The 14,349-nt window shown below is 37.1% G+C and overlaps 1 protein-coding gene across 13 annotated transcripts in view; it reads right to left on the reverse strand.

Annotated features, from left to right (window-relative positions):
* Prrc2c (proline rich coiled-coil 2C) overlaps nucleotides 1-14,349 on the reverse strand; it is a 68,877-nt gene that overhangs the window by 33,573 nt on the left and 20,955 nt on the right. For all 13 annotated transcript variants that reach the window (XM_076941480.1, XM_034512720.2, XM_034512726.2 and 10 more), the window contains exons 6-12: nucleotides 8,838-9,037; nucleotides 6,386-6,468; nucleotides 5,609-5,742; nucleotides 5,419-5,506; nucleotides 4,456-4,600; nucleotides 3,493-3,546; nucleotides 394-964 (exon numbers count right to left, since the gene is read on the reverse strand). In XM_076941480.1, coding sequence (XP_076797595.1) covers nucleotides 394-964; nucleotides 3,493-3,546; nucleotides 4,456-4,600; nucleotides 5,419-5,506; nucleotides 5,609-5,742; nucleotides 6,386-6,468; nucleotides 8,838-9,037 — 1,275 coding nt within the window. The remainder of the gene's footprint in view (nucleotides 1-393; nucleotides 965-3,492; nucleotides 3,547-4,455; nucleotides 4,601-5,418; nucleotides 5,507-5,608; nucleotides 5,743-6,385; nucleotides 6,469-8,837; nucleotides 9,038-14,349) is intronic.

The raw sequence follows: 14,349 nt of genomic DNA on the forward strand, positions 1-14,349 counted from the left end.
AGTGTGGTAGCACATGCCTTTAACCCCACCTCTGGAGATAGAGGCAGTCAGATTTCTGAGTTTGAGGCCAGTCTGGTCTACAGAGCAATTTTAGGCCAGCCAGGGCTACATGGCAAGGACCTGTTAAAACAAAAACCAATGCCAACTAAAAAAATTATGAAAACCTCAGAGTGATCACTAGTTATGCTGAAACAAATTTATTCATAAGGGGGACAATATTCCCACTAACCTTCAGATATAACTGTTTCTATCCTGAGGAAAACTAGGTCCATCTATTCTAGAGGATGACACATCACAAGTATATAAGCAAGGCCCTGCCTTCACTTCACTGTTCACCATAACAAATGAGGGAGAACACATAATTAACTATGAAATGTGGGCAGAGCACCATACCTTTCTTACAGCTGTTTTCACTTTCTTGGTTTTCAGTCGCAGGCTCTACAACAGGCTCTTGGGGTTCCACTTTTTCCTCTCTTTCCTTTTCCTTCAGCTCGCTCTCCTTTTCCTGATCTCTCAGTCTTTGTAGTTCCTGCTCTTTTTCTCTCTGTTGTTCTAACTCTTTCTCTTGCTGTCTTGCCCTCTCCATTTCTCTCTGCTTTTCCTGCTCTTTCTCAATCTCCCGCTCTCTCTCTCGTTCCTGTTCTTTTTCTTTTTCAAGTTCTTTCTCTCGCTCGCGTTCCTTCTCTCTCTCCCTTTCTCTAAGTTCCTCTGGAGACGGTTGCTTTTCTATGATCCCAAGCTTCTCATCCAGCTGTTTCAGTTTTTCTGCACATGCTGCCTTCCTCTGTTCCTCCATCCTTCGCTCTTCCTCCTCACGGCGTTTCCGAGCACGCTCCACTGCTGCAGATATTTCAGACTGTTGTTTTCGTCTTTGCTTCCATATTTCATCGTTATCAGGTACTGGAGGCTTTGAAGGAAAGGGGCCTTGTCTTCCAGGTATTTGTCGATCTGGAGGTGGGGGATGCTGAAGGAGTAAGATACCAGATGAAGACAAGAACTCGGTATTTGGAATAATTTGTTTTACATTTACATCTATTTGTGTGTGCATGTGTATACATGTGGAGGTCAGAGTACACTTGTGGGAGTCAGCTCTCTTACTATTCCAATATATGCAATCTCCAGAGTGAACTCAGGTTGTCAAGCTTGGCAGCAAGCACCCTTAACACCTGAGCCATCATCAGCCTGATAAGTTTCTGTGACTGATATTGTGTAGCTTAAAATATGGAGAGATGAGAAAAAGGGTTGAAAAGAAGGAAGGAAAAAGAAAGAAGGAATTGTGTCAAAACATAAAAAAGATAATAAAAAGATGTAGGGCCAGCAAGATGGTGATGAAGGGTACAAGTAACTACTGCCAACTTGGACAACCCGAGTTTAATGCCAGGTCCTGAATTTTAGAAATAGAGAACTGACTTCTCAATCTTGAACTTTGACCTCTGCTATGTGCATCATAAGACTCTTAAATTATTAAGTCTAGACAATTTACTAACTTAGGAAGAGAAAAATTAATTGGATCATCAAATACTGAGTGAACAAATACCCATTCATTGTGTTGGGTATTACTGCTCACTCAGTTTATACTAAGATAAAATATCAACCTGAGGTAACAGAAATTTAAGTGCATGCTTTAGTAGTAGCTTGTAGACAGAATGCCTTAGAATGAAAATGCCTCAGGAGAAAAATCAAGGCCCAAATATGTAAAATGACAGCCTATGGGTACCAAGGAGATGAATAAAGAAGAAGCAGAGTAAGAAGCAAGGAACAAGATGGCTGCTAGATAAATTGCCTTAAAGGAAATCTCAAAACTAAGTCTAGGAAGAGAGATTTATACTGTTTTTAGAACACAATGAAGATTCAGAGGGTCATGTGAGCGATATTATTTTCATTATTTTCAAATAATCACTAAAAGTTTAGCAACACTTCTAGAAACTATGCAAAGATAAGAATGAGAAAAGGCACAAAGTGCTAAATCATAACAAAGTGAAACAAAAGAAAGATTGGGACTCATACATGGTCCAGTTAATTCCAAAAGAGGAAAAATGATAGCATAGTGAAATCAAATACCAGTGACAAAGTAAATGTATACCAGGGCTTAAAAATCATACATCTTTTCATGGCTTCAGCTATACCTCAGAAACGAGCTGAAAGGATAGAAATGACTTCACATGAGGATGATCTACACGAAGATCATTTGCATCACATCACTTCTGCTCTCACCCATGACCTTCACATACCTTAATCCTAACACTGTTTTTCCTGTCCCAGAATTTTGCTGATGCAGATGAGTCTTTTGTGCTATTCTCTTTGGCTCACTGAAATACTTCAGAGGTTATTTTGTGGTGGCTTACACCATTTCACTGCCATTTAGTATTCCATTATAGGTTCAGGAAACAATGACACATGTGTATCTTGGGGTATAAATGCACACATCTGCGTATTTTCCTTCTTCTTGAATAGGGGCAGTGACCAATTATGTTTCCTTAACAAGAAACTGCCAAGTTGCTTTCCTACATGTTATCCTATATATTATTACTATGGGGCAATGATGGATACAAAGAAAGTATCACTGGGATTTATTTGTATTACCATGGTTATTAGATAATAGCAGTTATTAAACATACTGAATACCTTCTCATATGCTTACTACTGACCATTCCTATTTTTTCCTTATGAATGTGTGTATATGATTTTTCTATACATAAATGTGTTCATTACATATCGACACACATAAGTGTAAAGAGGTTAGAAAACAACCTCAGGTGTTACTCTTTAACTTAAAGTGTCACTGTTGTTCATTACTGTGCACACCATAAACACCTATGAATTCTGTATTCGGATATTCATATCCTTATGCTTGCATAACAAGTACTTTACTCATTGGGCTATCTCCCTAGACCACATTCACATATTTTCCTTTGTGAAGCGAAAAATCATTTTTACTGAACTATGTGCCTTATTATTGTTTTTTCTTAATCTAGTACAAATTCTTTGTTAGATTACTATTTGGAAATCTAATTTATTAGAAGAGGCAATAGATGTGTATGTGCGCTCACACACTACTCATGGGAGTGGTGGTAATGACTCATCCAGCTAGTTTAACTTATTAAAAGAATCTTGCTGTGATGGAGAACAAAGAAATAGAGCAAATGATGGAAGAGAATGAAGAGCAGGGTCAGGTGCTCTGTAGGCAGTAAGCAGCAGGACTGCCTGTCTTCAGGAAACAAGTAAAGGGCTGCTCTTAGCAAGGGCAGCTGGAAGACTACAAGTATGAATGTGGCAGCCATTAGCTCTGTGCTTCTTTCCTTAGTGAAATGCACACTGTGCTTGTTAGATAAGAATGATGAACTAGAAGGAAAACATGCAAAAGCCAGAGTGAACAGTGTGCAATTGGTTAATTAAAATTATAAACATAAAGCATCATTCCAACAAAAGAAAACTAAACAAAGCCAAAGCCAAATACAGCATAGTATACACCAACATTTATTTAAAATCTACCTGTTGTGCAAGCAACTTGGGAGGTGGTGGCAAGTGTGAAGATGGGCCACGTTCCTATAAAGACCAAGAGATTATATATATATGAGATTTTAAAAAATTACCCTACACTTATGACCACAGTGTACTAATTTTCTCAATGAGAACAGAAAACTGTTCAAAGTCAACCCATAAGGCCTGTCTTAATTTTAGTAAAAGTTCATCAGTGACTGGGAAATTTCTTTGTACAGAACCACACTGCCATACGGCAACAAGCAAACCTACTACAAACAGTGAAAATTTCCTTTCCCTGTCAAAGTCTGCCAGCTTGCTCCTTTTAGCCTACTAATAGGTATGTTCTTCCATCTGTTTTGTACAAACTCAAATGCTACCTACATAATTACAGCCTCTTTCAGTCTGTAATGTTGCTACTGCTATACAATCTCAACTCATGAGATCAAAATATAAATTCCCCCATATATTTCTCTCCTGTTACTATCTTTCCCAGAATAGCCAGGTAAGCCTCCATTTTCTTCACATTAAGATTTCTCTACTGTGTATTCTCCCCCACACAAGTACCAAGATGTATAAAACATTCAGTAGATGGTAAAGCACCTTGTTTTATTTTGAGAAAATATCCCTCTACTTTGATCTGGCTTGATCTTCAGTTTTGGCTTAATAATTTTAGCAACCATATCAATAATCTCATTTAATAGGCAATAAAAACAGCAAAGAAAGACCCAATCCCAGTCAAGTACTGTATCACATGTCCGATAGTTCAGCACCCAGAAGAGGAGAAGCAGGAGGATCTTATGTCTGAGTCCAGCAATAGACCTTGTCTCAAAGAAACTAACTCAAAACTACAAGCAGCATCCCATGCATCCCTGAAACCACACAACCCCCTTCTCAAGTCACTCCAATTTTGATTCTAAGATCAACTCATCCTTAGTATTGGTAATGATAAGGATCTGCACAGTCCCAACAAACCTGATTAAATGGCGGCCCCTTCCCATAAGGACTTTTTGTGACTGGAGGCTGAGCAGGTATCTGAGAAGATGATTTAGTGCTGGAAGCTTCATCTACTTCTTTTCGGTTTTCTGTGCTTTCAGGTGTTTTTGAATTTTGATCCTCACTGAAGAACCAAAATGGAAAAGGGCAAAGGAGCAAAGAAACAAAAAGTATTTAACAAGCAAGTGACTTTTCCTCTGTAAAATAATGTTTTCCATGTAATTTTAAGGGAAGAAAATGTATAGAGCAATCAATGACAGGTTTGTGACTTAGTGATGTTAATTCATTCTGTAATTTACACGATGTTTCTGTAGTGTCTTGGGGACTAGTTAGTTCACATTATCAAAGTGTAACTAAAATAGCAGTATGGCAGCTGCTCAAATTGGATACTCATCTGTGATGTAAATAAATCTAATACCATTTTTTCTTTCCTGTCCTTTCAAAATATCACCTAAATTTAAATAAGTGATATTTTAAATACTATTGACTATATTCTAATTTACTCTGGTTCAGAAAAGATACATTAGTATATATATAAAAAAATCTCAACATAACAGGTATCTCACAGATGATCAATCATGAAACTATAGCATATTATAATGCCATATCTGAAAAAATTACAATTTGGGCATGTAAAAGCCCAATGTTTTCTTATACATCATCCTACATACTCCTTACTAGGAAACCCTTCTAAAAGTAACAAAGAAATAAAAAGCTCCATTTCCCAAATCTCTAATGCTGCTTGCTACTAAGCCTTTAGGGAGTAACAAATGAAAATAAGTAAATGTAGAAATAAAACAAGAACCTGAAACAATTAAGTAATCTAAGAAAAACAAAGACATTCTATGTAAAACAATGTCTATGAATGAAGCATCTTTGTACCAAAGGCTCATTTTCTATCAACAAAATCATGCTATCAATAGCAAAACTGTCACAAATTACCTGCTGTTCTCTTTAGGACTAGTACTTCCTTGCTCATCATCATCACTGAAATTCAGCTGTTCTGTATAATCTACTTCCATCTGAGCACCTGTTAAATGAAGGAAAACTTAGATAGATCTCATAAACACACCACCAATTGCATCAAATTCAACCTCAACCAGTTTAAAGTGCTTAACAAACTGTTTCTTACCTGCCCAACCTTCATCAGCTTCAGCATCTAGGTTATCAAACTTATCGAGCTCCTTCAATTCTGATGCACTAAGGATGGATGGGCGTTCAGGCTCAGAAGCCCAAGAAGGAGGAGGACCTCTTCCTCGAAGGCCTCTAGTTAATGGAAGGGCAGAGGAAAAAAAATGCACAGGTTTTAATTATATTGCGTTGAGAGTATTAAAACATTGGAATTTAGTTCAACATTAGTGTTTTCTATGGCAAAATATATCCTGGCAATGACATGACTGTAAAGAAATCATTAATATATAATTAGTAGCTTAAATTTTTTTCATTTCAAAATACATAAGTAGAACCATTACTTAAGAGGATACTAAAATTCTCACATTAAGACGAGAGAAGAATTGAGTGATTAATATGGCAAGAAAAAGAAAAATAATTATCACTGGTTTTAGGATTATGACTTCCTGTTTTAAAAAAAAAATACCAATTACATTTTAAAAATACTGAACTATTTTAGGTTTTTTTTTTTTTTTTTTTTTTTTTTTAGATAGGATCTCTTTGTATAGCCCTGGCTGTCCTGGAACTTCCTTTGTAGACCAGGTTGGTCTTGAACTCAAAAGATCTTCCTGCCTTTGCCTCCTGAATGCTGAGATTAAAGGCGTGTGCCAAACTGCCTAGCTACTGTTTTAGTTTTATCTTACAAGAAGTAAGCAATTATACTTTTGAGAGTAAAAAAATGAGCCCTCAATATTCAAAACATCTCAATAAGCACGCATCCCATGTAGCTTTGTCTTACTTGTTTGTTTCTGATAAAGAAGGCGGGAATCTCATGGGGCCATGTAGAGGAGGATATGCCATCCTTGGGTACTGCTGAAACATCTGGATAAAAAAACAAAACAAAACAAAATCCACAAAACCCAAGATATTTAGTAACTTAGGATATACAAGTTCAGTCTGAGTAGCTCTGAAAATATAATAAAGTATGAATGATTGAAGCAAATAATATGAATAATTTAACTTTATCTCCTAGTATAGATTGACACTAACTCATCCTCACTAACAAACCATTTACAGAACAGTGATTCCAGAAGTCTTTTCAGGAAGTCTTTTTTGTTTTCAAGACAGGAATCTCATTATGTAGCCTTGGTTGGCCTACAATTTGCTAAAAATAGCTGGTTGTGAACTCAGGGGATCTGCCTGTCTTAAAAGACATGTGCCTTCATACCCCACCTTCAGAAATCATGACACAAACATATTAACTAGGACACTGAAGACCCTCCATGTCACAATAATTTTAATTTATGTAATGACAATGTAAAAACCACAAATTTGTAAGACAACTAACTAGAAAGACTCAATGATAAAGAAGAACTCACTTCGGATCACAGAAAAATGTTAAGAATGACATAGAAAATGTGCTTAGTCAAGTTTCCATACAGATGACATGAATTAAGTACTAAAAAACCCCAGTCAAGGTAATTTCTGTGAGATCTCTCACCTTTGAAAAGGCAAGCCTAAAAGTGGGTGGGGGGCAGATTATGAAAACACTGGAAACTAAAGGATTCAACTATGATCTGAATGGAGACAGTTTCAATAAGTATTTATTCATTTTACAGACACATAAGCCTGAAAATAATTTGCTTCTGCTAAAAAATGTTCTTATAACACAAACAAAAATCTTTTTAGATAAGGAAATCACATTAGAAAGAACTCTTTGTGTGACTGTATTGCCTAAAGAGGCTGTTCTACCACACAGGGTGGAAGCAAGGTCAAATTAAACACCAGTTCAAGGTCAACTATCAAGTATTGAGGAAATCTGGGGTTGGCCCCAGCACCTATACTGGAAGGAGTGAAATCAGATGCAGTCTTTAGTTTACATTAGCTCCTCCCTTAAATTATTCTGACACGTTAATTCTATGTGGTTTATGGCTGAAAATTTCGAGTTTGTCATAATGTTAATTGCAGATACTATCTCTAAATACTCAATATTTACTTGTGTTAATGGGTGTTTGGTTTTGATACTTAGTAAAACACCTTTTCAAACAGAATCATAGAAGCAGCTGGTATTGAAGCCCTTTGCTTTGATGCTTCCCTTTGCTCTGATGCTCCTTCCAATATCCTGAGAGCTCAAAAATCTAGAAGCACAATTTGAAAATTACAAACTGACCAGGTCAGTTTATAAAGTTTTCTTTTCTTTTTTTGATTTTCCTCTGTTTTTCTAGGTTAAAACATGGCTGAAAGAAAGAACAAAGCACAAGCAACTTGAAACAAATAATTCAAAGAGAAAAAAAAAAAGACAGAGAGAATGTAATAGAGGTATCTATATATAGGTAACAAGGTCCCTAAGAAGTATGACCTGATCCTACCTAAGGAGTCTATTATTACCTCGACCCTACCATTTAAGAATTCATCTTTAAAATTTTAGCCACATTAATGGAGCTATGTACTTTTCTCCTTTTAAAACACAACCAAAAATATCCACAAATGAAAAATTGTATCCAGGACTGATTTAGTAACCTAAAATCATAGAGAATGAACATTTACCACTATTCTTCTGTAAAACTTAACTTAGGTAGGCATAACAGAGCATGCTCGTAACCTCAGCACTCAACAGCCTGAGATAGGATTAATCTTGAAACCTACTTAAACTACAAACTGACCATGTCTCATAAAAGAGCAAAATATAGATTTTAAAACTTAATTAGAATTTAAACAGTTCTTAACAATTAGTTTTTTTTTTTTTTTAACTTTTTGGTCATGAGCTATTATTAGTTGGGCACTTTAGCAAACCAATAAACTTATCATAAAAAAGTTTTAAATCTAAAATCTAAAATAGTCACTAATACAATACAAAGATCTGTTATACTAAAATTTTATTTCCACAATAATTAAAAGTTGTGCTATTGCAATTAACATTTGTGCTTGTGTTTGTTTTTAAGACAAGGTCTCACTATGTAGTCAGCTGGCCTGGAACTATGTAGACAAGGCTGGCTTCAAACTCATAGTGCTCAACCTGCTTTTGGCTCCTAAGAGTAAGGATGTAATATGCTGTAAAAATACATGGTCTCTGTTAATGATAAAGCTACTTGTACAACTGAGGCATGTGACTTATTTACCTTACTGTATTCAAAATTAATTTCTAGTTAGATGTTAGTGAGACCAAAGACCTACATCTTCCCCATTCCAATTTTCTTGAGTCCCAGAGTAGAAAATTCTTTTGACTGCTTGCCATGTTTAACAATACTCACATATGGAGGCATCATAGCTCTATACTGAGAAGCAAGCCCAGGCTGCTGTCCATTCAGTTTGGCCTGTGGAGGACCACAAGCTATCCTCTTTTCCACCACTTTGAGAATGTCATTTTGTTCTGATGTTATAGCCGCGCTTTCATCCTGGTCAGAGGAAGGTGACCCAGCAGACTTACCACCATCTCTCCAGCAAGCAACATCTGGTAGGGAGGACAAGGATTAAGAAAGTATTAGTGAAGCCGGGTGGTGGTGGCGCACGCCTTTAATCCCAGCACTTGGGAGGCAGAGGCAGGCTGATTTCTGAGTTCGAGGCCAGCCTGGTCTACAGAGTGAGTTCCAGGACAGCCAGGGCTACACAGAGAAACCCTGTCTCGAAAAACCAAAAAAAAAAAAAAAAAAAAAAAAAAAAAAAAAAAAAAAAAGAAAGTATTAGTGATATAACAGCAAAACCAAGCTCAGCACATTTTAAGAAAATGCACTCAAGTACAGAAAAGAGTGGGAAAAACTCAATGTGAGGATCTGCTAAGTCTCGTAAAGCAGACTAGAGTCAAAGATTGTAAAGCAGAAAGGTTATTATATGTCAGGCAGCTATGACAACCCATCAAGCAGCTATGACAACCCATCAAAGGAGGGTTACCAGATCTTGTATAAAGCTTTCTCAGTACTTCTATAGTGGTTCAAAAATCACTACTCTCACTTGGTCTGTCAGATAGGCATCTAGAGGGAAGGAAGATGGATGAAATTCTACAAGTTAGAAAAGCTGATGGAGATGTTCACATCCATTTACTTCTAGTCGAATATTACAAGTTACATAGGACGAAATGAGCAGATTCAGTGACATAATCTTGTTTAAATCTTTAATCAAGTAAAACCACTCTGGTTTTAAGGAAATCTTAGACTATTAAGAAAACAGTCCAGCTTCTGATCTGAGCCCAAGCACTGGGTAGGTCCCAGGAAGCAGCTCTGGCCCCAATCTCACAGAATCCAGAGGAAGCAGGCCTCACAGGAGCTCTAACCTTGGCAGTATCTTAGGTAAGGAAAGAGTCAGCAACACCCGCCCCAAATAGGGAGTAACTGGGACCCACTAGGACCCAGGAATCCACTCCTGGCCCAGAGCACTGGTTCCTTCCGGTCTGGGCTTGAACACTGAGCAGATCTTGGGACCCAGCTCTAACACCAGTAGTAACACCCACCCCAGTTCTGATACAACCAAGATAATAGGAAAGACAGGCTCCAGTTAGAGACAGTGAGCACATGTAGCACTAAGGAGATCCAGATGGTGAAAGGCAAGCACAAGAACATAAGCATCAGCAACCCAGGGTACCTCGCATCATTAGAACCCAGTTCTCACATAATAGCAAGTCCTGAAGTCCCCATATCACCAGGAAAGCAAGATTCAGATTTAAAATCACTTCTAATGATGATGATAGAGGACTTTAAGAAGGACATAAATAACACTCTCAAAGAATTGGAAGAGAACACAGGTAAACAAGTAGATGCCCTTAAAGAGGAAACACAAAAATCCCTTAAAGAATTACAAGAGAACACAACCAAACAGGTGAAGGAATTGAATAAAACCATCCAGGACATAAAAATAGAAGTAAAAACAATAAAGAAATCACAAAGGGAGACTACCCTGGAGATAGAAAACCTAGGGAAAAGGTCAGGAGTCATAGATGCAAGCATCATCAACAGAATACAAGAGACAGAAGAGAGAATCTCAGGTGCAGAAGATACCATTGAAAATTATTGACACAACTGTCAAAGAAAACGCAAAATGCAAAAAGTTCTTAATATAAAACACCCAGGAAATCCAGAACACAATGAGAAGACCAAACCTAAGGATAATAGGTATAGCTGAGAGTGAAGATTCCCAACTTAAAGGGCCAGTATCTTCAACAAAATTATAGAAGAAAACTTCCCTGACCTGAAGAACGAAATGCACATAAACATACAAGCCCACAGAACACCAAATAAGACTAGACCAGAAAAGAAATACCTCCCGTCACATAATAATCAAAACACCAAATGCACAAAACAAAGAAAGAATATTAAATGCAGTAAGAGAAAAAGACCAAGTAATATATAAAGGCAGACCTATCAGAATTACACCAGACTTCTCACCAAATACTATAAAAGCAAGAAGATTCTGGACAGATGTCATATGCCATCTGTCAGCCCAGATGCCACAAATGCCAGCCCAGGCTACTATACCCAGCAAAACTCTCAATTATCATAGATGGAGAAACCAAAATATTCCATGACAAAAGCAAATTTACACAATATCTTTCCACAAACCCAGCATTACAAAGGATAATAGCGGGAAAGCTCCAATACAAGGAGGGAAATTATACCCTAGAAAGAACAAGAAAGTAATCCTCTTCCAACAAATCCAAAAGAAGATAGCCACACAAAGATAATTTCACCTCTAATAACAAAAATAACAGAAAGCAACAATCACTGTTTTTTTAAATATCTCTTAACATCAACGGACTCAATTCCCCAATTAAAAGACATAGGCTTAGTTGACTGAATACATAAACAGGACCCAGCATTTTGCTTCATACAGGAAACCCACCTCAGTGACAAAGACAGACACTACCTTAGAGTAAAAGGCTGGAAAACAATTGTTCAAGCAAATAGTCCTAAGAAAGAAGCTGGGGTAGCCATTCTAAAACCTCCAGCCCTAGAACACAAAGGGAGGGACTCATAGCTCCACCCATATAGGTAGTTGTAGGTAGCCTTGTCAGGCATCAGTGGAAGTGGAGGGTCTTGGTGCCTGAAAGTTTAGATTCCCTAGTGTTGGGGAATTCGAGAACAGAATGGGAGGATGGTGGGAGCACACCCTCATAGAAACTCCCAGATTTATATGGATTAGATATGACAGAGGCAGGCCACCAGAAGACTAGATTCCAGAATTCAAACAAACAATTATCTTGATACTAAAATCTGTTTTGAGAATTCTATATTGCAGAATACCCAGCCTTGGTTGGTGTATCTACATATCAAGCAAGCTAAGCAGACCTGCTTGAACCTCTGATGTCCTGGAATTCCAGCTGGATGCAGTGAAGACACAGATATCAGAGGCTTATTAATTTACTCTTCCCCCTGCCCCTCTTCTAATATCTCAACACCCATAATCAGCTTGAAGAAGTTAATGAAGAGTCGGGGCCCCTATTCCCTGGGCTTGGGGACTGAGGTGGTTAATATTGGGCTGTCTTTCTAGGGAAAAGTAGTGGTTTTGTTGGAACAGGAAGGAATAGCTAGGAGTTATTGCATAGCCATAACCTATTGGTAGAAATATGTATAATTGTTATTAAAATGAAGTTATAATTTCTTAAATGGTACAAAATTTCCTTTGATTTCAAAGTTAAGGTATTCATTGGTATGAGTTTCTCATTGATATAGAAGTGAGATGAATATTGTTACTCTCATAGGCATTGTGCCTATATAACATATTTAGGTACACAAGGCTTAGACTCAGTCCTTCTTTAATTTTTTAACTGATTTGAGATGGTTAGCCTGTGAGTTAAGGGCCTATAGCAAGTTCATGGCTCTGAGTTATTGTTAGGGTGTTTTCTATATTTTATTTAGAAATAGCTGAGAGGAGTTAACAAACAGTCCAGATTGACTTATATGGATAGTTGGTTTTCAAAACCTCAGAAGTCCACAGAATTGATGTTACAAGCATTCCTGTATAAACATTCATTTTGATTAGAGACCTGTCTGCTCCCTGTCAGCTTCCCTGTCTTTGGATTCTAAGAAGAAATTGAGCATCTTTGGAGTTACTCCAGTTGTGGTGAGACAGCCTCTAGGCAAGAATTGTCTCTTTCCATCTACAGACAAATCACTGTCCAGAAAAGGACACACATGCAGAATAGTCGACTGATTTTATCTGCCAAGACAGAGTAATCAGCCCTTAACAATTCTGCATTACTAGGTCTGTCAGATGATCCTGGGCCAGAAGACTGAAGATCGGATGCTCCAACATCTTGTAGTATAGGGACTGTCTAGGTGTTTGGCAAGTTTTAGAAGCTATGCTTTGTGTTTCCCATAATTTCAGTTAATTCAGTCATTCTGGATTTCTGATGGGGTTGAAGATTTATAGTCTCATAGCCAATCCTGGCTATTTACTTTGAGAGAAAAGATTTGAGAGGATGTTTTTCAGCTGACATTCATTCTAAAGCCAAGAAAAAAGCCAGGTTCAGAACTAATCTGGATATTTTAGTTAAGTTTAGTTAGGAGAGATGACAGAGGTTCTGTTTAGTCAACAAAATGATGGACTGAATATTAGGTCTATCTTGTACCTTACTGACCCAAATTGGAATAGTTATGCTCTAATTGTATTTTAAAAGATTTTTTAAATTTTAACAGGAAGAGTGATATGTAGGAGGATCTAAGGTGGGAGGAGTAAGGAGAAGAAGAGTAAGGAGAGGAGGAGCTAGGAGAGGAGGAGCTAGGAGACAAGGGGGGTGGGGGGAGGAGGGAACATGGAGGCAAATGTTCACATGTCTCCGCCAGTCAAAGGTAGTTGGTATATCTAGGCTGGGCATTGGGTTACACTTTTGATTGTAGGGGCATCTTGTTATTGAGCATTACCAAACTTATAAAGCCTTTGATTAACATTTTTTAAGAAGTTACTAATAGAAAAGTATTAACTAACTAAAAATAAATATGAATAAGTAAAAACAAAAAACCCAAAAACCCAAAAACCAAACAAACAAAAAGAAAGAAAACAGTCCCATCTTTCCTATCAGCCTCTCTCTATCACTTATTTTGGGGAAGGCATGTCATGAGGCAGCACTTAGCATGTTTAACTAGGCCTCTTTTGGATTGCTATGCTTCAGAAACAGTGGGAGGTCATATATTGGGTTCAGTTTGTTGACTCAAGCTGCCACATTTATTAGATGGTAATATGTAACTTTTGGGTCAAAATTTAACCAACTGTAGAAATAGTGGAGATGACCTAAGTACTAATGAGTAATTAATTACGTTATGAAGGTTAAACAAAACTTTATATTTAGGTTTGACAGGAAATAGGCTAAAATGTAAAATATTAAAATATAAACCTATAAAATTTTGTCAGAGAAATCTCATAGATATAGTCTCTGTTGAAATGTTTAGTGATGACAATATGAAGCTAAAACATTTACATGTGTCTCAAAAACTTCATTTCTATTTTTAGTTTCTGCTTTATAATGCAAATAAAGTATCCCTCATTATCGAAAATAGTTCCTCATTTTGAGTCCAGAAAGCAAGAAATCATGAAATACAAACAAAAGTTTAAAAAAAAAAAAAAAAAAGGATCTTACCCAATGAGAAAAACATGTTAAACACAATATATACATGAATACATACATACACATATATATGTATACATATGTGTAAACACACACACACACACAAACACACACACACACACACACGGCTAGGCACAAGAGCATATGCCTATAATTCCAGAGGATATGCCTACTATAATTATAACCCCAGACCTTGGAAGGCCGAGGCGGAT

Source organism: Arvicanthis niloticus, chromosome 10 (assembly GCF_011762505.2).
Source record: "Arvicanthis niloticus isolate mArvNil1 chromosome 10, mArvNil1.pat.X, whole genome shotgun sequence".
NCBI classification, from domain to species: Eukaryota; Metazoa; Chordata; class Mammalia; order Rodentia; family Muridae; genus Arvicanthis; species Arvicanthis niloticus.